At 46.8% G+C, this 26,318-nt stretch overlaps 1 protein-coding gene across 6 annotated transcripts in view; it reads right to left on the reverse strand.

The window, feature by feature from the left end:
* Positions 1-26,318, reverse strand: part of LARGE1 (LARGE xylosyl- and glucuronyltransferase 1) — a 526,862-nt gene that overhangs the window by 290,809 nt on the left and 209,735 nt on the right. For all 6 annotated transcript variants that reach the window (XM_059186798.1, XM_059186795.1, XM_059186796.1 and 3 more), the window contains one exon: positions 4,464-4,765. In XM_059186798.1, the coding sequence (XP_059042781.1) occupies positions 4,464-4,765 (302 nt within the window). The remainder of the gene's footprint in view (positions 1-4,463; positions 4,766-26,318) is intronic.

A 26,318-nucleotide genomic window follows, 5' to 3' on the forward strand; every position in this document is an offset into this window, starting at 1 on the left:
ACGCTGAGGCCAGGGCATAAAAACTGTTTCTGTTCTACCCTGGTCACTGGAACACTTGTCCTGAGTCTTCAGCTGCCAGGGAAGAGGCCAACTGCCTGGGGCGGGGTGGGGTGGGGGGGGGCCATATTGGAAGGAAGTCCAAGCCAGCCGCAGAGACGGACATGGAGAGGCTCTGAGTCTATGCCAGGCAACAAGGAAGTTGGGCAAGTCCCCACTGCTTCAGCCTTCACTGTTCAGCTCTAGCAGCAAACTAATGACACGTGTACGACGGACCCCAAACTAGAACTGCTCACGGAATCCCTTCCCAAGTTCTTGACACAAGGAAACCATGAGAGCTGATACAATGACTGGTGTTGCTTTAAGCCATGACCTTGTAGGTGTTTCTCAGGCAGCATTAGGGAGCTGGAATGCCCAGAATAAGGCTCTGTGATGCTCGTACAGAGTTAGCTTCCCACCTGCTATCCCGTTTCACTCCCACAGCTGCACTGGGAAGAACAGATTATAAATTCTCATTTTTGTAATGATGACACAGACTCTAAAAGGGTTGCTGAATTACTCCAGGTCATCCGACTAGTGACGGACAAGGCAAAGACTCCCGCTCAGGAATTCGCACCCCAGTTCCAGTAACTTCTCTGCTATAGCAGAGCCAACTGCCGGAATGGACCAGAACCAGAAATGCAAGAAAAACACACCTATCCAGACACCCACAGGCCCAAGCGGAAATCCCAGATAATGATTCTGCTTCAAGTTCTGTGGCACTCAGAAACCAGCCCTCAAGGACACAGCACTGCCCTGACAACAGAGAAAAGCAGGAACAAATGGACAGCTCTTTGAAGGCCACATAATTAGGAACGATAAGAGGGCACCAGGACTGGCGAGGGCCCATTGTTTCCATCACCAGATATCTCGGCTGACAGCCTGGCCATCATTATAAAACACTTTTCAGAAATACTTGTCATAGCCCAGAGTAGTTTCAGTGCAACGAGGGAGGATGACAATGTCCTCGGTTATGAGGCACTGGGCTCTGACAGGGCGTCAGGACCGGCTTCGGCACTTGTAATGGCCAAGTGTCGCGATGAAGGGAGGCTTCTATTCTGACTCCGCTGACTGACGCTGCTTGTTTGCCTCTATGGCTTCTTCACCAAAATCTTTAAAGACGCCAGGCGACAGAGACACAGAAAGCAGCTAAACTGGAACGGGTACGAAGTCAGCATCTCAAGGTCAAGGTGCCCCCGGAAGAGACCACCTTGAAACAGGCCGCCAGCAGATCAAGCCATTCAGACTCATCTGTGGCGACTTTGAACAGAGCCAGGGTTTCAGCACAGACAATTCTACCAGAAATAACGTCAAGGGTCTAAGAAGTAACATTTTCAAGACACGCAAAGAGGAGAAAAATAAAGGAAAGAAGCTTTAATTCAAAAACAAAAGATGAGAAACTAAGTTATGAGAAGAATCAACAATCCCCAGGTTTGAATCCCTTTATACTGGTCTCAACCCACGTGAAAAGGAATGTCCACTATAACCATAACATCTGTTCTCTCTGGCAGCAGAGCTCCAAAATGCTAGCAGAGAATGTGGCTTCCTCGAGTAAAAACCCACCTTTTCCAGGCTCCCTTGCAGCTAGGTGGCCACTCCTGGTAGCCCCACAGCATAGTTTTTCCATCAGTGTGCTCCAAGAGAAGGGACTGTGACATGTCTAACACATGTTACGGGAGGAAGCGGCATGCCCCCAACTGACCACTGCAGCTTTCCTGCCAGCTGTGGAGACAGGACCAAAGCTCGGGCACTCACCATGGACGGGACAACCTTGGGAATGCCAGGCAAGCAAACAGAGCAAAACATCACTGAAATCCACGTCCCCAAAATGGAAATCCCTACTTAAGATGCTTCCAGATTTTTCTAGCACAAAGAGAAATAAGATGCAAGGTCATTGTTTAGGTGGGATTTTTTTGATACTTCACCCTGAAATCAAACGCCAACAAGTTCTTTAGAATTTGCCTCTGGCTCTAATATTTATTGTCACCACTGATGTAGTACGAACCAGGCAGGAGGTTCATTTTTCTTGGGGGTTTACAAACGAGGAAACTGAGAATGGAAAAAGAATGTAACTTGCTGAGTGCCACATAGCTATTAAGTGGGGCACGGGGCCAGGATTTAGGCTCAGGTCTCCCAGCTTTAGGAGCTGTTTTGTCTGCACTACTCTGGGGGGGGCGCTCTGGGCAGAAGTCCTCTTTAGAAACAGGATGTGTCTCTCAGGAAACAGCACAGGGGAGAGAGACTCTTAGGAAGAGAAAGCCCGCACCGTCTCCCTCTGCTCCACTTGCCCCTCCCCACCCTTTTTTCCTTTCTTATTTCCATTTTTTCACCTCCTTGATCCTCAGTCAGTGCTCTGAGTCAGCCTGAATCACAACATGGTAAATACACTTCCTCCCTCTGGGCCTTTCCACCGAGTGGGCAGGGTTCCATCACCCACTCTGAACGGACACCAGGGCTCTAATCAGAGAGCAGAGAACCTGCAAGAAAGCCAGCGAGCCTTCTCCCAGGTTAAGGAGAGAAGTTCCCTGGATTAGGGTCCTCCCAAACCAGCCAGAAGCACGGGAGTCTGTTAGCCTGGCAGAGTCTTCATTTTCAAAGACACCAAGAGATGTTCAGGACCACAGGCCACTGGAGACAGCTGTGGCGGAATAAACGGACGGGACCCAGCATGTGGGCAGAGCTGCACCAACGCGCGGCATTTAACACCTCCTGACATTTGAATTTCTGGAGCATCTCTTTTCTGTGTCCTACCTCAACAGGAGAACCAGAAGGGGAGCTTTGTCTCTTTTTTGTTCAGTGGTATTTCCCAGCACAGAGAACGGTGTGAGAAACATGACAGAGGCTCAGGGAACGTTCACAGAACAAAAGAACGAAGGATAACCCAGAGTAACCATTCCCCAGCCCAGGCTCTCTGGGCTTCCTGAGCGATCAACTCTCCGTGTGCTGCATTCTTTCTCGCCGGGACTATGCTTTTCTTCACATCTTGTAAGCTCGCGTGTACATTCTCGCTGGACCTCCTCCATCCACCACTGTCCACCTCTCCACACCTCAGCCGGGCTTGAGAAGCCACGAGAAATCCGACTAGACCCAGGGGGCCCTCTTCCTTCACTGCTGCCCTTCCCCAGAATGGAGTCTAGTCGGCCCCACATTCCCCTGGGACAGACCGTATAGTACGAGTAACGTAACTAATAACTACCCTCCCATGAACAACGTACTGCAGTCCACCGGGTGTTTTCAGCGAGGTCTCAAGTCTCACAGCGGCAGCAGGTAAAAGTAGCTAACTACAAATAAAAAGTAACCATAATTGATGGGATGCCTGGGTGGCTTGGTCGGTTGGGCGTTCAACTCTGATTTAGGCTTGGGTTATGGTCTCTGGGTTGTGGGACCGAGGCCCGCCTCGGGCTCTGTGCTGAGCATGGAGCCTGCCTGAGGATTCGCTCAATCCTTCTGCCCACCCCCTCACCCCCACCACTTGCACACATGCTGTCTCTCAAAAAAAAAAAAAAAAAAAAAAAAGAAAAAGAAAAAGAAAAAAAAACAAACAAACCATATTTGAGAACATACCATGTATCAGGCACCGTTTCTAGCTTTTTATGACCTATCCCATCTAGATCTCATAAATGCTCCGTGAAGCAGAAACTTTTTTTTCAGATTTATTGATAAGATACCTAAAGTTCAGAGAGGTTAGGTAACGTGCTCAAGCACCCACAGCAGAAATCACTGGAGCTGGGATATGAACTCAGGCTTTTCTGGGTCACAGAAGGCCTTGCTCTTAATTCCTGTCCTTGGGAATGGGAAGAAGCAGGAGATGCGTGTGCGCATGTGCGTGTTCCGTGCAGACATAAGCACACAAGCACAAATGAGAAGGATGAGGATGGCAGGGAGAGGGGGTGCTAAGTTCTCCCGATATCCAGAGAGTTCCTAATACAGAAAGCATTCTCTAAGGTGGGGGGCCGGATATTAAGCTATAAAAGTTAAACCACCGCCTTAGTGAAGCAACAAGTGTCTGGTTCTAAACTCCAGAAGCTGATTCTAAAATGAGAAGGAGGCCAAGGGAACTGCCCAACAGGGCCACTACTCCATGTGCACCACTCACACTATAGTCTAAGTAAGAAGCATCCCCAGGATGGATGACAAATCCTGAGTGGGTCAAAATGAAGAGCCAAGAAACAAGCAGTAGTTTCCTTCCCTTTGCTCTTAACTTTATCTCTGTGGTGTAAGCCCTTTTGTGCCCATTTCTCAGATGGTAAGACCAAGGCCCAGAGAGGCTAAAGGACTGGCCGGCCCGCACAACAAGGTTATGCATGGTGCCAGATTCACACTGGGGCCGAGCCAGGGATGCCGGCGTTTTCAAGGCAACCTGGCTGGGTTGCCAAGTGACACCTGTGAGGGGTGAGGGCCAGGGGGCCTCTCGGGATACTCCTTACCTCACACTTCTCCACGACCGGCTGCTGCCCGCACTCAGAGCTGTTGCCAGCCACGATGCCGGCGCGAAGGTTCTCGCTGTCGCCCGTACCCTCTTCCATGGAGTAGGTCTTGGAGTGGTTGCCGTGGCGGTGGGCTGGGGAACGGCCCTGCGCCAAGCTGAGCTGCCGCCGCAGCGCACGGTTCTCCTCCTCCACCTCGCGCACGCGCACCTCCAGGCTCTCGCGCTCCCGCTGGCTGGCGGCCGCATACCTGGGGCTGTGCGGCTGTGACTCCAGCGGCGACAGGGACACCGGCTTCCCATCTGGAGGAGGTGGTGGGCGGGGGAGGGGAAGAGAGACCAGGTTAGTCCGGACCAAACAGCCCACGAGCCCTGACCCACGCCCCACGCATCTGTCACTGCAGCTCCTGCAAATAATATATACATTATATTATAAATATATATATTATATTACAAATAAATCCATCCAGACTGACCTGGGGACAAAGCTGAGAACAGAAGGACTTAACTACGGTGATAAAAACGAGCATAACGTTTAAAGAAGATAATTATAATTTTTCCTAATGAAACACACTGTCTTCCCTGCACATGTCCAGGTTGACATTCTTGTTCTCCAAAAAATACGAATATGAAGGACTAGCAGGTAAAGGAGAAAGAAGAAAAGGAGAACGTGGAAGACAACAAAAAGGAGTAAAAAAGAACAAATATTAATAATGACAAGGTTCATTTCGTTCTTCCTATGTGAACTCCTGCTCATCCTTCAAAACCCTGTTTCAGAAGCCTCAGTCCCACGGGAAGCCTTCTTCGGTGTGCCAGCAAAATCTTTTTCAGGCTGTTCGAACACACTTTTTGTACATATCATTATGAAAAACGTGTACCCATCATACTGTACTTGGTCAATCGCTTTAGCGAATGTTTCCTGCGAAGACTGTTCAATGAAAACAAAGAACAGGTCATACTTCTCTTTGTGGTAAGGTATCATACATCTGATGCAAATGCCATGAGGGTGGATACATGCGTCCAAGCCAAGAGTCAAATAATCAAAGTGCAATATAAAAGAAGAAAGGAGGAGTGCAATTAACAAGGTTTTCCCAGAAAAGCAGTGACCACTGCCAGCAACACACCTTTTGACCATCATACACAGAGAGGATGGTAGGTCTCCCAAGTCACACAACCAGAACATGGTATCAGAATTCGTACCCAGGTCTCTCCTGAGCCTGAACCTGTTAAGGAGGTTCGATTAAACCTCCTTAATGCTCCGATTAAACACAGTTTCATAATCAGCCCTATAGAGTGCTATGGATTTTTAAAAAATTTTATTAATGTAAAATCCCCATTTCCCAAAGATACTCAGCACGCCACACCTTGTATACAGGGGCACTGGGGACAGGACACAGCCAAAGCTGTCACTCCCCTCTGCTCCTGTGCTGTCGAAATCCCGAGACCCTTCTAGACGACCAAGCAAAAATGACCTCTTTAGAAAATTATCCTCTCTTAGCTGCCTGCCAAAAAAAAAAAACCCCCAAAATCCAAAAACCCCACAGTTTCTCTTTTTCCACACTTGGGGTTTTTATTCTTCCTGCCCAGACCCCACTGAGCTTCCAAACTGTCCCAGAGAGTCTCTGTGACTCACAAAACTTGAGGATCACAGGAAGCAATGAATAACACCCCTCAGGCTTCCTCTGTGCCCTAGGACTGCCTCGGCCTCTGCTTGGGGCTTTGTGATGTGTCTGTGCACCTTCACAAACACATTCTTCTCCCTCTTAATCACCTCGGGGTTAAACGCCTGAGCTCCTGGCCCTCTCACATTAATGTGGCATCTCTCGGACTCGCTGAATTCCACTGCCTGGGACCACAGATCAAAAGCCGAGGCGGAGTGTGTGGGCGCACAAAATCACAGGTTGATTAGGGCTGTACGGACACTGTATAAGCTCTGACCCCAACTTTTGAAACCTGTTTCCCTGTTTGGTTAAAAAAAACCCAAAAATACAAAAAACAAACAACAGCAAAAGAGTTCCACGAAGGATGGAAATGAAGAGGTCACTGATGGCAACTGTGGTTCCTCAACTGCCATCAACCCTTCGAGCAGGGGTGTGGAGAGATGAGCATCTAGCTTCTGGCAGCAGAGAGCGGTACACTTCAGTGCGGGGCCTGCTAACGATTTGGGCAGAGCTGGGTAGTTCATGCTGATAATGTCTTAGGCGATAGCAGCCAAAGCAGGTGGCAACGGGTGTCCCCACTGGGGATAAGGAAACAGACTATATAAACATTTAAGCTTTCCCATTGTGCTGCAGGGGGACTGCTACTAAGGTCTCTGTGACTGTATGAGGCCCCATTTCTACCTTTATGCTGTTACAGGTACAGATGCTCTGGGGCCTGTGGGGTCTTCTTCCTTATGAAAAAAAAAAAAAAAAAAACAAAAAACAAAAAAAAACAAAAACAAAAACAACCCTGGGGACATTTGGGGAGGAGCCCGGCAAGCTCTGGAAATACTCTAGGGTCCCAGAAGCTCTGGAAAATTCATATCAAAGGGGAGCAAGAAATTTGTTCTTTTGGACGTACTGCTTAAATGTTGTGAGCTCCGAAACAGGAGCAGAAATGCTAACCTGTATGGTGACTAACATAACATAAAAAAAAAAGAAAGACAAGAAAAAGAAATGTTTACCTCACAAACACGATGGGAGGTTTAAGTAAGATACGGAAATATAAAGCTCTGAGCACTTTGCCTCTCACTGGCAATAGTTTCAGTAAGAGGAGGTAGTATTAGGGGTAAGATATGTTGATGACATAAATTAGGTTGTTACTTTCTCAACACAGGCTGTAAATTTTCTTAACACTGGGCTGTTCTCTAATATATGGGAGAAAAGGGCCGACAAACCTTGGCTTGTTTTGATCTGTGGCATCTCTGAACCTTCAGCCTCAGGCAGGTTCAAGTTCATCCAGAGGCAAAGTGGAAGAGTAGGCAGGCTTCCCACGGGGACCTCATCCATTCCTCTGGCTCCTCCCCTGAGAGCCCCCCATTTTGCACACCAATGATTCTTTGATTACGTGCTTATAAATAAAGGCATAATTATGTAATCCCCAAGCAATTACAATTCCAGGGGTGGCAAGGGGGGCAACCCTGTATGAACAGTCTACCCTTCTTTAGACCCCAGATGGCTTTAACCACAGTTCACTCTTAAAGGCCTGCAGGTGTTTTCTGTCTGTAAAGCCCTATAGATTTGTCACCAAAGACAACACACAAAATAATAAATTCCAGGCCTTAAGGAGGGGAAGCGATGTATGGAAAGGCAACGCGTCTGCTGTGCCCTGCACCTGACATATAGGAAGTACTCAATCAACAGCGGAATTGGGATTTCTGGTTTGTTCTAAAGATATAGGGTTATCCCAAACTGGCCCCATTGTCGTCTTTCTTGGCCAGGTTCCGCTTCGAGAAGGAAATCTCCCAGAGCTGTGCTGCAGCGCCCTCTCCACTCGGACTTTCCCTGGCTCCGGGTGCACGCAGACTGTGTCTCTACCCCAGGTGATGGACCCCACTGCTGCCCCATACACAAGCGGCCTGTTGCTCAGGCATGTTCATGGTTCTTTCTAATTTCACTCATCCTGACTCCTGCTTTTATTCCTGGACTACTTACTCCTCTCTCTGGCTCCTGACCTCTTTGTTCGGGCTTGTCCTGGCCTTTTGGGTGAAGAGAGGGGGAAGGGTTAGGACAGCGAAAGGCTGGCTTTTTAGAGATGGTCTGCACTTCCCAGTGATGTCCTGTGGGCTCTGGTCTCTCCTGGGGGCACTCTCCCTAGCTTTTAAAGGTCAATTTTTACCGTTCATACTTCCCCTGCTGCAGAACAATTTGGGGACTCTGATGGTTCATTTTATGTGTCAACTTGACTGAACCACGGCGTGTCCAGATAATTTGGCCAAGCGTTATTCTGGATGTTTCTGGAGGAGCTTAACATTTGAATCACTACATTAAGCAGACTGCCCTCCCTCATGTGGGTGGGCCTCATCCAATCAGTTGAAGGCATTGACAGAACAAAAGGGCTGACCTTCCCCTCACTAAGAGATTTCCTCCCAGCCTTCAAACTGGGATATTTTTTTTTCCTTCTGCTTTTGGATTTGAACTGAAACATTTGGCTCTTCCTAGGTCTGGAGCCTTCCAGCCTTTTGAATGGAACTATATCAGCGGCTTTCCTGGGTCTCTACCTTGCCAACTAACCCTGCAGATCTTGGGACTTGCCCATCTCCATAACTGCATGAGCCAATTATTTATAATAACTCTTTACACACAAACACACATGCACGCATACCCTCTTCTTCTATTTCTCCGGAGAACCCTGACAAATGCAGGGACCAAGAACAGTCCACAGATCATACTTTGAGTGGCACTGCCCATACCTAGCCTCCAAACCCCAAGGCCTGGCACGCTGCCTGAACCTAACAAACATTTGAGGAAGGGAAGGGCTGGCATCTAGAACTACAAAAATGGCATAAAAATTGGCCTAGCAAATCTTAAACTACCAGATACTTAAAAAGTGGCCTCGGTATCAACACACACACAAGTAACTTTATTGTAATATTAAATGCTAGGGAATGAGGAAGAGATAATCAAGAAAGGCAAGCAAATCAAGTAGACTTGTCAGGAGTCTGGAATTCAGAGTAAGAAAGAAATAAATTTAAATTATGGTTCCACTTACTAATTAACCTAGGCAAAAGACTTAACCTGTGACTCCATGTTTCCATATATAAAATGGGGGATGTGTATGTGTGTATATGTACATTACCTAGCATCAGGCCTAATTAAGGTAGATACATAAATTCTCCATTTCCTCCCAACCTACTCCATGAAACCAGGAAGCAGGACATGTAAAGAAAACAGCAGAAAGGACCCCTCATTTCTGAGCCCCTTTACCTTTGGTTCTCTGTTACTTTTCCCTCCAGGTTCTGTATTTCATATTCACACGGTCTGTCTGTACACGTGTCACACCCTAGTCACAGAATGCCTCTACGTGCTGGCCCGCGGTTCAGCCCACTTTGAGTTTAAAATGTCAAAGGAAAACATTATTCAGAAGCTTAGTCGACAACATCCTCCTCCTCCCTCCAAAATTCTCAACAAACATGAATATGAATTTATCAGCAGATTTGAATCTCTGAATCCACTTGAGATGAATGCTCTGAATTAAGAATCAAAACATCTAAGACGGAGAACAAAAAAGGTAAATTGAAAATCAACCTCCGTGCAGTGTGGTGACAGAGATTAGGGACTTGCCATCCGAAACGTTCTAAGTGATGATCCGAACAATTTGTGTGCACTGAGCCTCTCTGGATCTCTCCAGGGGGCCGGGGTCGGGCGCCGTGAAACCCACGGCTTACACGTGGACAGAACAGGACTGCAAGGCTCACTAACGTTGGCACACCAGGACCTGGGTGGGCCTCCCAGGCCCGAAGCCCACCATAGAGGGGACTCCTACCAGCCCCCTCCAGTGGTGTCAGACCTAATCTCTCTAGCCAAGGACACCAAAATCCTGCACCATGCCCAGATTTCAGGATGTCTGTCCTGCATCATTCTAGCCATGAGGAAGACGCTGCATCCTTAACCTTTCTACAGCAAAATCCCCCTACGTACAATCTGTCACCGGGGCCTGAAGATTCTTCCTCATGTTTGAAGCACTTGCTTCGCTCACTGTTATTTCAAATATCCCATCCCAAACCGAATCTTTTAATCTTATCCTAAGACGCAGGTCAGACTTTTTCTGTAAATGCCCAGAAAATAAATATGTTTTACTCTGAAGGCAACGCAGCCTCTGATTCAAGTAGTCCACTCTGCTAGTTCAGCACAAAAGGAGCCAGAGAAATGTATAACACATGGGCATGGCTGTGTTCCAATAAAACTTTATTTACAAAAACAAGGAGTGGGCCAGATTTGGCTCATAGGCTCTAGTTTGTGAACCCTTGTCCTAAGAACCCTGACCTCCCATCTCTCCCTGTCTATGCCATCCTCACTCACGGATGCCCACGATAATGTTCTTTAACTCTATTCCTACTGCATTCTGCAGTTTTTGACAGTGCACAGAAGAACTCCATCTACTTCAAGGTCATCAGTCGAATTCAACAAACACTCGGTCACGGTTCCTAGTGAGTACATGTCCAGTGTGTGGAAGCCATGTGTGCCATCTCATTTAATTTAGCAAGACTGTAATGAAGCAGGTATTTTTGCTATGCTGGCTTGACAATGAGAGCGGAAAACAAAACAAGAAATAAGACACACGAGTTAACTTGTTCAACGTCATCCCAAAAGCAAATGGCAGAGGGAGCATCTTGGCTCCAGATCAATTGCCCCTTTTTGCTCCAAATCAGAATGTGTCCTGATCATCCCCTCTCTAAACAGCTCCAATCTAAGTGTGTGTTGCTTCATTTTCTGGTCCCTTGGGCCAGTGGTTCTCAGTCCTGGCTGCCATTACAATCCCCTGGGTAATTTTTTTTCAAAATACTGATGTGCACGGCCCCATCCCCCAATGACTGAGCTCAGAATCTCTGGAGGTGGGAATCTGGTTAGCATTTTTAGCAGCAGCCACCCTCATGGGGGTCCCCCTGTAGAGTCAAGATTGAGAAACACTGGTTTAGGCATTTCCCTCCATCCTCTGTTAAGACACCATAAACCCCGTTTGCAACAACACCTGCTGGCTCCTGAAGGCAAATTTAAGAAACGGCTCAGACGCAAAGGAAGTCTTGCATTGCCACACTTAATTCCAGTTTTGCTCTGACCCTGGGCCCCAGTTTCCCAGCCCGTGTCTCTACTGTATTCTTAAAACCGCTCTCTTGTGTATCCCAGGACCTTTCTGATTTCCTAGAAACTAGGCTGTCCAATGTTCTAGTTACTTCAAGCTTGGGGTTGTTTTGATTCTGTCAATGCCTCTCCTTCTGAGCTCCACTGGAACTCTTTACAAAGCAGCTCCCCCTGCCCCCCACCCACCCACTCCAGCTGCCAGAACTTCCAGCTTCCCTGGGTCCAGACTCCCTTCTTGGGATCAACAGATCACCCTGTGCCAAATGAGTTCTCCAATTTCTCACCTTCCAGATAGGGCTGTGTTCAGTTTAAAAAAAAAATAAAAAATAGGGGCACCTGGGTGGCTCAGTGGGTTAAAGCCTCTGCCTTCAGCTCAGGTCATGATCTCAGGGTCCTGGGATCGAGCCCCGCATCGGGCTCTCTGCTCAGCGGGGAGCCTACTTCTTCCCTCTCTCTCTGTCTGCCTCTCTGCCTACTTGTGATCTCTCTCTATCAAATAAATAAATAAAATATTTTTAAAAAATAAAAAATAAAAAATAAATGCTTAAACACAATCCTCTCCTTTTTAATTAACATCAAAATTTCACATCTTCTTTTAATACATTTTGAAATCACAAAATAAATATTGCAGCCAGAGTCACTTTAGAAAAATTTAGAGAACTCCATTTCATCTTCAATGTCTCACTTTCTTTCTTTCATTTTTCTTTTCTTTTCTTTCTTTTTTTTTTTTTAACATTTTGACCGCTGGATGCCTATGGGACAGCTGCATCTGAGATGGCACTAATTCTGGGCAGTTTACAAGCCAGAGTGAGACATGGGCCTCAGCCTGGACATCTTCCTAATTCCAGAACTGTGGAACCAGATCTGCGGTACGGAGGAAAATGGCAGTAGTCACAGGCAGAGAGGCTGCTCACTTGTTATGGGGTAAACAGGGAACATTTTACCCAAAAATTCCCCAAAGTGATTTTCTGGAAGTTGTCTTGGCAACCAAAGCAAACTTGAGTTCCAGCAAAGACCTTGGAGATCTTCTGGCAAAGACTGAACAACAGTTAAGAAAACTGTTCCCCACAAGCTTCTAAAAAGAATTTGCAACCACAAAGCCACAGAAAGAAGCCTGGCTCTGTTTTATCATAATAGGGTAAATGCAATTTGACTTCTCTCCTCCATGAAAGTATTTTCCAGAACCTTGTGTCTTAAAGAGCTTAAGTTTAGAAAATGACATTTTTAGGGGCACCTGGGTGGCTCAGTGCGTTAAAGCCTCTGCCTTTAGCTCAGGTCATGATCCCAGGGTCCTGGGATCAAGTCCCACATCAGGCTCTCTGCTCAGCAGGGAGCCTGCCTCTCTGCCTACTTGTGATCTCTGTCTGTCAAATAAATAAATAAAATCTTTAATAAAAAAAAAAAAAGAAAATGCTATTTTTAGCACCAATTTGCTGTACCCATAGCTGGGTTTTTGCTCTAGGTGCTTAAAGTATACCTTAATGAGCAATGATATCAGTGTTTTGCTCCTTGGAACTCTAGATTCAAGGACCTCAAAGCTTCAAATGTTTTTTTTTTTTTTTTTTTTTTGCCAAATATCTTAAGTTCTGAAAGTTTGAGGCAGCTGTTCTTTGAATTACTAGTCTCACAGCAGAGTACCCAAGTCTTTCCACTTCTAAACCTGGCCGGCCAATCCTAGCTCCCTTCGATGTCAAGGGAGTCTTAAGTACGGAGAGAAGGACTTTGTCGGTAGCATTCAAAGCATCACCAAACCAAGAAAGGATAAGGTATATAGTGCTTTTTTTTTTTTTTAATATAATTGCGCAATTTGACATTAGTGTCCAGTTCTTTTAGATCACCAGGTGGTTTAGGAAACAACTACTGGACACAGCATGTCCTGGAAAATGTAAGTAGATATTCACTCCATATATGAAAAACCAATGAGTGTGTGAGAGCATAATTCACATTCCAAACATCTCTGATTAGCTTCAGTCCCCATTTAACTCACTGAATTCAATCCCTTTTTGCACGGCCTCAAAGACACCCTGCTTTAGTGGTGGTCTCCAGTGGCTGAATTTGGAAGACAGTGTTTCCCCTTGAACAGGATCTGGAGTCACACGTCATAGGCAAGCAACAGTTAAACACAGCCCCCTTTAATGGGAGCGTCATCAAAACTACAAGCAAAACTATCATGATTTTATCCTTTGCAAAGCATGAACTGGCCATCCTCACCAGAGTCATTAACACACTCCCTAACTGAGAAATATTTCAAAACTTCTTTGTTATTTTCTCTTTGGCAGTACTCAAGATGAGAGATTCCCTAAGTATTTTTCCACCAATCCATTTTTTTTTCTCCAAATCCTAGCAATAAATGTGTTATTTTATATGAAATATTCATGGCCCTTATAAAACCCTACTAATACGTTCCAAAAGCAGCAAATCCTATGTGCTGGGGAGAACCATATTTTATAGTAAAAATTTTCAATGAGGTTTGATTTTTTCCAACGAAAATCTTGTTCAAATTAACAGAGCCACATGGGATGACTCTCTAGCAAGGTTTTAAAATTTTCACATTTGTCACACTAAGGATGTTGAAAGCTATCCTTTCCGAAATATGTGAATCCCTACTCACCATAAAACTCAAGCTGTCATTTTTGATAGCCATATTAATTTACCAAAAAGGATTTTTTTTTTTAATGGGGAGTGTTGAGAGTAATATCCGGTTTGGATAGCAGAGGGATGATTTCCCTGGCAGACAACAGGTGTTTCAAGGATACCAGACAAATCAGCAAAAGACTGGCCCCCTCCCTTCCTGCTCCTTGATTCTTCCTGCCCAGTGCTTCTAGATCATTCTCCTTCAGGAGTGGAACATCTCCTCAGGAGTGGAGCTGACTTTCCTGAAGTCAGCTCTATGGAAAAGAATTAGGGAGTCTTGTACAAAGGATCCAAAAGAATGACTGCTTTATACCCTGAGTGTGTCTTTAATCAAGGAACATCCAACATGAATGACGGGGCTTTGCTCTCCTGGGGAGGGAGAGGGGCTTACAGACAGCACACTCCTACTTCACCATTCTCTGTGTTTGCAGGAGTGCAGGACCGCACTCTCAGGAATGCCTTGGGTCTATAACAGGGAAACTCCATGTAAAACAGGACTCGAAGTCTCGAGTGCTCTTCATGCCCTATGTCGGGAATGGCACTCGGTCTGCCGCTCTGAAATGAGGCACATGCCAATTCGGAGCAAAAACCTCTCTTCCACTGTGGTGCATGGAAGTGAGGATTTACATAAGAGAAACATCCTTGCTCCCATTTTTGGTGTTTCGGGAGATCTAGTGTGAGTGAGGACTGGCTTGAGCTGTATTATAGATCTTGGGGCCCTTCCACAAACCCATCTCCTCTACAGGCAACTGGTTTTGAGACAAAGTCATGGCCCTCTGCACAAAAACCTCACCCAGCTGCCTGCGGATATCACGCTGTGTGTAAGGCGCAGTGGGCCAGGGGAACCCAACTCGGGCCTGTGATGCTCCCGATGGAGTTGCATCTGGTAACATACTAGAAGGCAGGCCCGCAGAGAAGGTGGCGAAAGACCAGTAGGGCTCTTGGCTGACACGGGTTAACGTGAGCAACGGCCACGGGGCCCACCGATGGCAGGAGCAGCTGCCACGCGGAATATTCTAACACATTTCCAAAAGAAGAGGAAGCGAGGATTTCTGTGACTGCGGCTGAGCCCCTCAATCGCATCCCTTTCCTGAAAACTGCCACATCCCCTAAATCAAGGCCATCGTCCTCAGCTCAACTGGAAATTAAAAACAAGAGCAAACAAGCAAAAGCCTGCCTGAAAGTCCCCTTCCCTATAGATGACTGCTTCCCTTTCCTTCATCATCTTCTCCCTTCTTCCCTGTCTCCAAACCCCTTTTATCAGTTTGACTTACATTCTAATTATCAGGAATATCTATAGGGAAGGAAACAAAGGAACAACAACAAAAAAGAAAAACCCTCATCATTCCTCCCCCTCCCCCACCCCCGGGGCCCTTGTTTTTTTTTTTTTTTTTTTTCTTCAGTCATTCCCGGGCAAATCCAAACCATCCCTCAGGAGGAAATCGGAAATGAAGTATAAGGGTTTATCAGGATAGCCTGTGGGGTGGGAGGGAGAGACGATTTTATCAGAAGCTCAGCTTGACAGAAATAACACTTTATCAGGATGGGCACTTGGCAAAGATAAGACATTACCAAGATCGAGATAGATGCTTGGGTAAAAAATAGTGCTAATACCTATTAAGCAAAACCTGCCATCTCTCCTTTTGATGGGCTGTTATTTATCTCCAAGTCCTACTCCTGGGAGGACCGGAGACTTTTTATAAGGCGTTTCCAACAGGAGCAGAAAAGCAGGGAGAATAAAATCAAGACCCCTCAATTCAGCCCTGAAACAAAGGCAGGCAACGCCTGGCGAGTGGACAGGGACCTGGGCTTGGGTGTGGGCCAGCGCTAACAGGAGCAGAGGCCCCAGGAGATGCCTCGATGGGAGCCTACAAGACAAGACCCCAATTCCAAAAAATGAGTCCTTTGAAGGACCCAGCGGAGGCTTTACTAATGGGAATGACCTCAGAGGCGGTGTCAGGATAGAGACTTTCTGGAATTGCTCTGAACCCCCCTACACTTTATGACTCCATCTTTGGCCCTGAAGGGTACCTCAGAGAACCAGTCTGTGCCATTATTTCCAAAGCCCTCCAAGGGCAGACTCTGTTTGAAGTACCTGAGCAACACGACTGGCAACGGGAAGGGGTATTAAGGGTTTGTGCTGTTTCCTTTGCAGGCCTTGTCACCTGGTGAGTTACCACGGATTCGCCCAACGACTGGCAACGGGAAGGGGTATTAAGGGTTTGTGCTGTTTCCTTTGCAGGCCTTGTCACCTGGTGAGTTACCACGGATTCGCCCATTGTCTGAGACATCCCTCCTCTGAGCCCTTCTCCCATCGGCCCAGGGTGACTCAGCCATTCCATTCTTTTCCATGTCACTGGATTTCCTGCAACCTGTGACAAGAGGGACTTGAGGTAATGGCTCTCATTACATCTGTGATACCTGTTTCTGGAACCTGCCTCATGCTGTGACTACCCATTCCCTCAACATCTGTTCTGGGCAGACACCGTGCTGGTGAAGGCAGAGGCCAGGTGGACTCCCCCTTTGCCCCCCGAGCGCCTCCCTGCCACAAACCTCCCTGCTCCCTGTCTTAGTGAAGGGCATCACCATTGTTCCCAGTGCATGGGTGCACGCGCGTGTGCACACACACACAGAGAATTCTTGAACTTCTTCCTTCAGATTGCACAAACACCACATTAGCACTGTATCTGAATGTGAGCTCCACCTTGAAAGTACGCCCCCAATACAAACTTCTGCTCCACCACTAGAGTCCCAGATTCCCACCTTTCCTGACCTCGACTCATACAAAGGCCACCTGCCCAGGCACCCCACTGCAACCTACTTGTCACTCAGAAGCCAGATGACTTGTAAAAATGATTCTCAGGTCCCATCACTACCTCGCTCTAACGGCTCCTCTTACAGCTTCCCAGCAGACTTAAAACCCAAATCCCGTACAGCGGGTTACAAAACTCTTAACAGCCTTCTTTCTGACAGTAACATACTCCTCCACTCCCTCGTGTCCACCATACTGGTCTTCTAGACGCTTCTCAAACGTACCAAGCATTCTCTGACCTTGGGGCCACTCCACTTGCTGTTGGTTTTGACCCTCTTAATCAGGAAATCTGCTGAAATACCACTCCTCAGAGAAAACTCCTCAGAGGAAACTTCCACTCAGCTCCCTCTCTGATCCCTCCCCCTGTGATTCTTCCCCATTGCACACAGCACAGAGCTCCCCCACAGATAAATTTGTTTTTCTTTCTTGTTTGCCTGTCTCCACCCCTAGAATACAAGTTCAACGTTGGAGCCGTCTTGGTGGATCCGCTATACATCCAGAGCCTAGAACTAAGCACACGGCAGGACACCCAAGAGGTGTCTGAAATGATGAAATCAACGAAGACAGCACTGATTAGAACAGTCCTATGAGGGGAACTGGTTTTCAAAAGAAAACAGTGATTATAACTCCCTCCTGACCACCCACTTGGCTCGAGTGGGTCTTACACATGATCTTACTTAAGTGCCCATTCTACAGGGCAGGTTTTATTGACCCCACTTTAAGAGGGAAGAGGTGGGTTCACTCTGCTTCGGTAACCTGTCGAGAGCCCAAGAAGGCTACTGGACATCCCAGAGGACAAGCACGTACACACAGAAGAAAAGGAGAAGCAGAAAGGGGAAAGTTTCTGATATCCTGAGCTAGATCTCCTGGGTACACTATCTCAGGGCCACCCTGTGTCCTTTGAAAAGGATGCTGTTGGTTGCCTAAGCATGAGTGTGATGGTAGGGAGGCCATTATTTCTAGCGCTGTAAGCGATCCCACCACGGGAAACAGAGATGGATCTATTCTGCCTTCTGTAGCCTATAAAACAGAAAGGCAGTGGGGGTAGGGGAAAGACACACACACGTTAATACAAGGGGTCAGGAAGACTCAGCTGCCAGACTCCGGCCAGATAGGAGGAGCGAAGAATGGGGGAAATCAGAACCTTTGTCTGCAATCACCGCAGTATTCAGAGGCTGGGGGAGGCAGCAGCATGGGGGGGGGGGGGGCGGAGACTGGAAATGGTTAACTCACAGTTTCTCTCCTGATGAGTAGCTTCAGCTGCTCATCAATAGAATCTCCAGCTGATAATTATTAAGTGAAACTTGGGGCTTTCATTTGCATATGTAAAGCACACTTCCCTCCTAAGCCACAATGGGAGGGAGAATGCACTTCCTGATTGTGCTGTACTGGGAGGTTTGGGTGGGGTGGGGCTCCAGCCTGCTTTGCATGTGCTTCTCTACACTAATCAAGCCAGATATTCAGCAGAAATAAACCCCACATCCCAAAATACGCCATTTGTCAAAATCCAGAGCTCAAATAAGAGACCTCTTTTCTCCGGATCCGAGAAGGATGCAGTCTACCACAAAACATGTCTATAAGGAATGTTGATTACCCAGCCGGGCGCACATGGGCTCCCACACGCACACCTGGGCTGTTTTACTGGATGGAATGGTTATTAGTTTCTTCAAAAAGCAAGGCTTCGATCTTCCTCATGTATTCCCGACACTTTTCAATCTTTGCACCTGTCGACTAAGCAGCTTCGGCCCTGAAGACGCGAGAAATAAAAGCAAATAGCATCAAATTCCAAGTCTCTGATGGCTTATCTCTGTTATGGCATTTGTCTTGGCGTCTTGGCTTGCGGAGGAGGACAGAAGTTACTGAACACGGCTCTCCTCCCAGAGGAAAGGATGCCATACGGAGAAAAGCCATCGGTCCCAGGAGCATAGTGAGGACACTGTCCTTAGCGTGGCTTGAAAAATCAGGGACTTCAAAATACCAATGCCATTTCTAGGCGCCACAACTTGATTGTAATAAGGATGCCGCTGGGGCTGTCTAAATTTATAGGGTGTCTAAAATTACACCCATGACATTCTAAAGGCAGAAATAGATAACAGGATTAAAAAAAAAAAAAAAACGGTATAAATGATCAACTCTGGGTCTCTTTATCCTTGGTTAATTAAGCCTGTGACCCTCTTAGCACTTCAGTACCCCCATCTGTAAAATGGGTGTAAAGATGCTGTAGGAACCCTCTTACCCAGCATCATCGGGGTATGTACCTACTATGAACATTCATTCATTTGACCATCTTTTTTTTTTTTTTTTAAGAGATTTTACTTATTGAGAGAGAGAAAGCATGAGCAGGGGAAGAGGTAGAAGGAGAAGCAGACTCCCTGAGAGCCGGACATGGGGCTTGATCCCAGGACCCTGGGATCATGACCTGAGCCGAAGGCAAACGCTTGACAGACTGAGCCACCCAGGTGCCCCACATTTTGACCATGTTTTGAGAGGACTAAGATCTGGAAGGACATGCCCACTGTCTGAAAAGGCACCAAACCTTTGTGGCTTAAATCACAGAGCAATTGTCAAAGGCTTCTGACTGGGATAGTTCGATGGGGGTATCCTTAAAATACAGGGGGGAACTTAAAAGACATTGGTGAAGTCACTGGAGCGCAGAACTCCTTTCATGTTTTCATCTTGCCCTTGTTGTCTTAGTGGTCTTGCTTCTATCTGACAGCGGCTTTCATGGCAATCTCAAATCCCTGACGTCATGTCCAAGATACACAACTTACGAGTCGTCTATCGACACACGTCCTCCTGCCCTCCTATTTCCCTGACTTCTGTAATAATTCAACTGTATCATTTAATTATATGATAAAGATACACCATAACAGACTGGAACACAGACTACAATGATTTTTGCTAAGCACAATATCCAACTGGCGGAAGCAAATGCCGAACAGTTCTAGAAAGCAGGTGGAGAGCCAGGAGACCCAGCCTGCAGTGGGCAACAAACAGGACTCTTCCAGAGGGAACAGAGGCATGCTTGGATACTGGGTGTGTTTTTCAGTGGAGGTGCATGAAGAAATCTTCCACTGAGCTCTTGCCTTGGGGTACTTGCTGGGAAAAATGAGAGATTTCCCAGGAGGCACTTTGCTTCCCAGGCCAGGCAGGACATAAGGGCTTGGTTCAAGTTCTTCTTACTATTTATCTTAGAGGGGGTCAGGGTCACTGTTCTTCTTAACTATGGGGGCAGGCTTTGAAATAACCATGAGGTGCTTCTGGTAAAAATAATAATTATATATATATATATTTATATGTATGTATGTATATGTATATATGTATGTATGTATGTATATATCTCCTTTATACTGATAGAGCCCCGTGAGACTGAGGTCCAAGCAGTGGGGATCTTTGGTCATGATCCCTTGGTCTTTCATGGGAACCGATGCAGGCAGAGAAGTGACTGGCCGTTCCCGCTCTCCAGGAGCCAAGTGAGGTCCAAAGGTTCACAGGCCTGTGCCTGGAAATGTCAGGAGGAGCAGGACCAGAAAAGCTGGTTCGCATGCATACTTTGCTGCTTCCTATCACCTTTACACCTTTGGGAAGTAGCAATAGCATTTAATGGAATGAAAAGGTGCACCAAAAGTGATCTTTACTTGCAATAAAGAGAGGTCGCAAGAGAGTCGACTTGGAGCATCTATGCCGTCCCTTCAGCCGACCTTGTCCTTCCCCATGAAACATTTCAGCAGACCTTGAGTCCGGAAGCCTCAGGCTGCTTCCAAGATCTTCAAAGGCCTGCATGGTTACCGCAGAAGTGAGAAAAGTCTCCCCGTGCAGCAACTGAGCCATAACAGAGAAGGGAACAGAAAAGGGTTATCAGCTGTGCTGACCTTGGGCAAGTAATTTAACACCCCTAAGCCTCAAATGACAGGGAACAAACTTTTCTGTCCTCCTTCCTGTGGCTAGCTCGAAAAAATGCCTACGGGAAAGGCCTAGGTGAGCAAGGACTCTGATGGTGTTCTTAAGGGGAGACACATAGGACCTCGTTGTGATTACTAGTACTGTGATTAGATATTGTTCACTTGGTTATTTAATTCAGCAGTAAAAGCAGCCCTCTGGTAGATTACAGCATTCATGTCCTCATATTCTGAGGAGAAGACAGAACTGAAGACATAACATGCGTCCCCAGAGCTCTCGAAAGCCCCCTGAATTATTTTCGCCTGGAACATCCTTCCTTGATATTCATCATGTTAGTTCCAGGAATAGACAGCAGAAATACACAGGGCCAGTGTGCATCTAGGTGACCACCATCTGCTAGCCGCGGCCTGCAGAGACCTTTCTGCCTGCTCTGGTGTAAAACCCATGCTGTGCTCCCTCCGATGGGAGCTGGGCCACCGCCCCCAAGCCCCCATCCCCTCTACATTCAGTGACTACAGCACAACTCTATCTCCCATAATGCCACACTCTGACGGAGTTGGAGCCACAGGCGCGGTCATCCAGTTCCCTCCAAAGGACACAACACACACATCTGAAGCAAGTTATACCTCCAATTTCCAAACCAAAAAGATATGTACCGGGATCAACGTCTGGCAACGTGAATAAATGCAAAAGGGCCAAGCTGATCTCCACTGCGATTTGTATTTTAATTCACGAGGCCACATGCTTGTAGGGCTGCAGTCTGCAGCCAAGGAGCAGACGGGGTCACGCAGGGCAAGAGACACTGCATGTCACTATGGCCGGGCTTTTGTAGAAGGCGTCGTCATACAAACGACAGGAGCACTGTCGTTGTCAACCCTTGTCTGTCTGGAGCGGTGACTTCCTCCAGTCTACAAGCTCATTGGAACGAGAGCCAGAAAGTTACTCACTCATTTCACACATTTATAAAGCATCTGCACTAGGATAACCCCTCTCCAGGCCCTTTCCCTTGAGGAACTCAGAGCCCAGTGGGAAAGAGAAGGAAAGCTGAACTACAGATAGGATGCTTATCTCCGCAAAGAGAGAGGGGGTAGGATCAAGGGCACTGTGCTAAAACTGGTGCATACAGAAGCAACTTCCAGGTCTTAAACATGGAGGGAGAACTTACAGGAGGCATCGCACCCGTGCTGAGAGCTAGAGGACGGGCCCACCGAGAAGCTGCAGTGAGAGGAGACGTGCTCAAGCAGAGGAAACAGCATACGGCAACGCTGAGAACCGCAGTTCCCAAACTGTGTGCCAAGATGCCCCCAGGGTGCCCCAGGAAACCCACAGGGACCCCCCCCAGGATATTTTAAAATTTCTGGAGAAGCCAAGCAGTTCTCAGTATCTGCCGGGCACTGCGTGAATTGCTAGCTCAAGGTAGTTCACCATTTCAACATCTGAGTGTATCGCATTCCAGAGTTTTGGCAAAGCTGGGTTGTCAGAATCTGCTACGATCAAAAGCACTGAGTGCACGGAAAGCAACGTGCAGTGGGTATCCAGTCTGTTTCCCAGGTTTGAGAAGTTAGCATCCCATCAGTGCGTAACTGTTTATTTAATAGTGAAATCTCCCTTCCCTTTAAGTGTGTCCTTTTTTTCACACAGCTACTCAATTGTTAGGCCATGACCAACCAACTGAACAGCTCAGTATTTCATTCAGCCTGTGGGCAAGGTGACACCAAGGGCCCCAGAAAAATGAGAAAATGTGGGAACCTGTGGTTGAGTGATTAAAGGGACCGAAGCTTATAATGGACAGAAAAGATTTTCATATGACTAAGGCACCGATGGCAAGGGGTGGGGGACAGGGAAGGAAGACGCTGGAAAGACAGACAGGGCAGATCACAGAGGGCCTTGGAGGCACGTGCCTCTAGACCTTGCCTTTCATTCTGAGGCCAGGGGGACCCACAAGAGATTCAAACTTCCCCATTGCACAGTACATAATACCACCTGAGTTTTTGTGGATTCTCCTAGTTCTCAGAACACCTGCACTTCACAGCTCATCATGTGGGTTGCGTCCATACTGAGGAGTGAGGTCTGCTGCGGGCAAGACCGCTTCCAAGGAAAGCCATCATTAAAGTCTCTGCAGACAGGGATTTGCAATTTCACTTAATCAACTGAACCTAAGTAAAATCACACTATAAAATATAAAATGTTTTTACACACAGAAGTTATTGTTACCTAGCATTTCTATATGGGCTTCATATTCTATAATTAGTCAACCTACAGGGAACCTCAGTTCTCTCTGAACCTCTCGCAGGGCAGGCTATGAATATCCCCTTCTCCGCGTCATTCTACACGGGTGCCAAAACTCCCGCTTGCTTATTCCTCTAATCCCTAAAACAACTTTTGGATTCAAAGAGAAAGAGCTACCGGGTGAACTCGGACCCGGTTCACCGGGTTCACCTGGTGTCTGATACATTCAGCATGCCGAAACGATGTGCGTTGTCATTTCTCTAAAGCCTCAGCTAAGATTTTAAAGAATGCTGACTGTGTCTATGTGCACGTGTGATATATTTCTGCAACAACCCAAAGAATATTGTAAACAAATTTACTAAAGCATTTCACATGAAGATACTTCCCCTTTAAAATGTCACGCTTCAGAAAAATTTCTTCCCGGGCAGAGAAACACTTGTGTCAACCTGGAGCTAAATGGGCCCCATCAACCCAACTTCCCTCACAGTTTCAAAAGTGAGAAAACAGCAGGGTATTAAGTAATTAAAAATCACCCTACCCTTTGGGTCTCAGAGAGAAGAACAATAAAGAAGAGAGATTTTGTAAAGGCTGTCGTAGAATGAGCACACAGCAGAGGAAACAAGACCACACTGGCATCTCATACACACTCTCTTATGCAGGACAGAAAATGGTCAGGTGGTCAGGGGGTCAGGGACAGGTAGAGCTGATAAACCCACGAATCGTTTACATTTCACAAATAAGACATGGAGCACCTATGATGGGCAAGATCATATGCTAGGTGCTGGGGACACACCATGAAGGAAGCAAATATGGTCTCTATTTGGGTCCAAGTTCTAGTTCACCAGGAAGGCACTGGTAGCCCAATTAATTATTTCATTGTAATTAGTATTAAGTGATTAGTCATTAGTGCTTTGTGATTAGTATCAAGTGCTGTGAGGGGCTGTACCAAGATTCCCTGGTCTTGGCAACTGCCACCACTGGATGGGCAAGCCTGAGCCCCAGGAGCCAAGCTCAACACTGCCACACCCCCAGCACTGCCAAGCCACACCCTCGCTAACCAGCCACACCCCCAGCACTGCCAAGCCACACCCTCGCTAACCAGCCACACCCCACCACTGCCAAGCCACACCCTCGCTAACCAGCCACACCCCACCACTGCCAAGCCACACCCTCACTAACCAGCCACACCCCACCACTGACAAGCCACACCCCCGCTAACCAGCCACCAGGTCCCAGCTGTTTCACCTCCTTGGGCACCTCTCCAGTCAATCCCATTCTCTCCATTCCTGCCAACAACCCTACATGCCAGATTCCCAGCTGGGTTTTCTCTCCTATGACTTCAGCAGCCTTCCAACTGATCCACTTGGATCCTTTTTTAATTTTTTTTTTTTAAGATACTTTCAGTTGTGCTAAAACATCACACAGAAAGCATCACGTTCGCCATCTCTAAGTGTACTTACTGTTCAGTGGCCTTAAGTACATCCAGACTGTTGTGCAGCCACGGCGCTACTCTTCGCTTCTTGCAAAAGCACAACTCTGTCCCCACACACAAGTCCCCCATTCTCGCTACTTTCTGTCTCTATGAACATGGCTCCTCTAGGGACCTCATACAACAGAATCAGACAAAATTTGTCTCTTTATGACTGGCTTATTTCACTTGGCAGAATGCACTCGACTTACATGGTTTTTATTCCCATTCTATCTAAAGCACTTAGCATACCTACCAGCACTGTAAGGTCTCAAAGAATGGTCATTTCCTAGTAGAACCCGACTTGGATTGGTGCAGGAAAGTCACGCCTGACATGGTGAGATGTGATCCAAGAACTGAAAAATGAGACCAAACCAGGCAAAAACGGGAGTAGAATACCACCCAAACCAGAAGGAAAAGAAGTAGAAGATGTTGTGTGAGAAAGAGGTTGGTGTACTTGGGAAACTGGACACACACACACACCAAAACAAGACAGAGGCCAGTATGTGTGCAGCAGTGTGGACAAAGCAGGGGGGCTCTAGGCATTGGGCTGCCTGATGCTACAGGACCCAAAGGCCTTGGCAAACATTCTCTCTGAAGACCTCTGATCCTAGGAAGTTCCAGAATCAACAGCACCATACTTGGAGGGACTTAACAGCAAGGTCTCTAAATAAGTCTCCAAGACCACCCCCTCCCTACCCCACTCCACATACACAAGGATCATACGTAGGGCAATGACTCTGACGTCTTATACACATTATCTCCATTCATCCTCCTAACACCTTCCTGAAGCGTATATTCTCTTGGATTTAAAGAGAACTGAGCTGGTGAATTCAGCCTGTGAAAGGGCTAGAGTTTAGACAAAGATCTGTCTCAAACATCCAGGAGATTTTCATCAAACCATTGTCTCTTAGGAAGCCTGGAGTCTTAGGGTTTTGTTTTTGTTTTTTAATGCTTATGTAAATTCTTATTCCAAAAGACCATTTTATGTTTTTATGTTTTATAGACAGCAGCAGAAGAAGTTGTAGGGTGATACTTTGGTAACAAAGGGTATTTTTGCATAAAACATCAAAAAGTGGCTCATAGAGATTTCACTGCTCACTATACTTGCTGAGAAACACAGGTCACAGCTCCGAGGTTCCCCAAAAGAAACCAGATCCTGGAAGGGAAACCAGAGGTGCAAGGACCAGCCACTTACAGGTGGGAGAATCCTTGGAGAGAGGTCACTGCTCATATGTAGTTCTTTGCATCTAAGAGAGTATGTCCAGTGGGTAAAATGTGCACACCATATAGTTGTAGATCAAAGGCAAGAAAACAATTGCTAAGTATCTAAAAGTGGTTTACAAAGACAGTGAAGGAAAAGGGAGAACACTATAAAATGTACTAGACAAGTGAAAAGCCAAAATATATATCAAAGACCAGAAGTGTATAATAAAATTAAAAAGCTAAAGTCTATGATATACAACATGAATATTAGAAAGCTATTTTATGAATTCCATGGAGACTGCAAGATCTCTGAACAAGGGTTGGAAAACTTTTCATAGGAAGGTCAAGACTAAATATTTTAGGCTTTCTGAGCCACAAGTCCCTGTTATAACAACTCAACAGAACCTTTGTGGCTTAGAAGTGGCCACAGACAGTACATAAAGCTGTGTTCCAATAAAACTTTATTTACAGAAACACAGAGTGAACCAGATTTGACCAGGCCACCCCATGCCAACCCCTGTCCCCGAAGGACAGGTGTTCTCGCCCATCCTTCAGAGTAGTAACACAGAGCTTGGGTATCACACAACAAGAGAGATTAAAATTAGATGTTCCCCAGAGTCTTATTTAATTTTTCACAAAACTCTACTTCTGTGAATCAAATGTCATTTATCCTCATTTTTCCAAAGAAGGAATGGAGGATCACAGACCTGAAACAATGTTTGCACAGGGCAGAGCCAGGGCCAGGGTCCAGGCGTGCAGGGCTCCTAGTGTCCAGGTGCTCGTCACCGGACCCTGTGGCTAACTTCTTATGGGTGGGGGAACAAC

Source organism: Mustela lutreola, chromosome 8, assembly GCF_030435805.1.
Source record: "Mustela lutreola isolate mMusLut2 chromosome 8, mMusLut2.pri, whole genome shotgun sequence".
NCBI classification, from domain to species: domain Eukaryota; kingdom Metazoa; phylum Chordata; class Mammalia; order Carnivora; family Mustelidae; genus Mustela; species Mustela lutreola.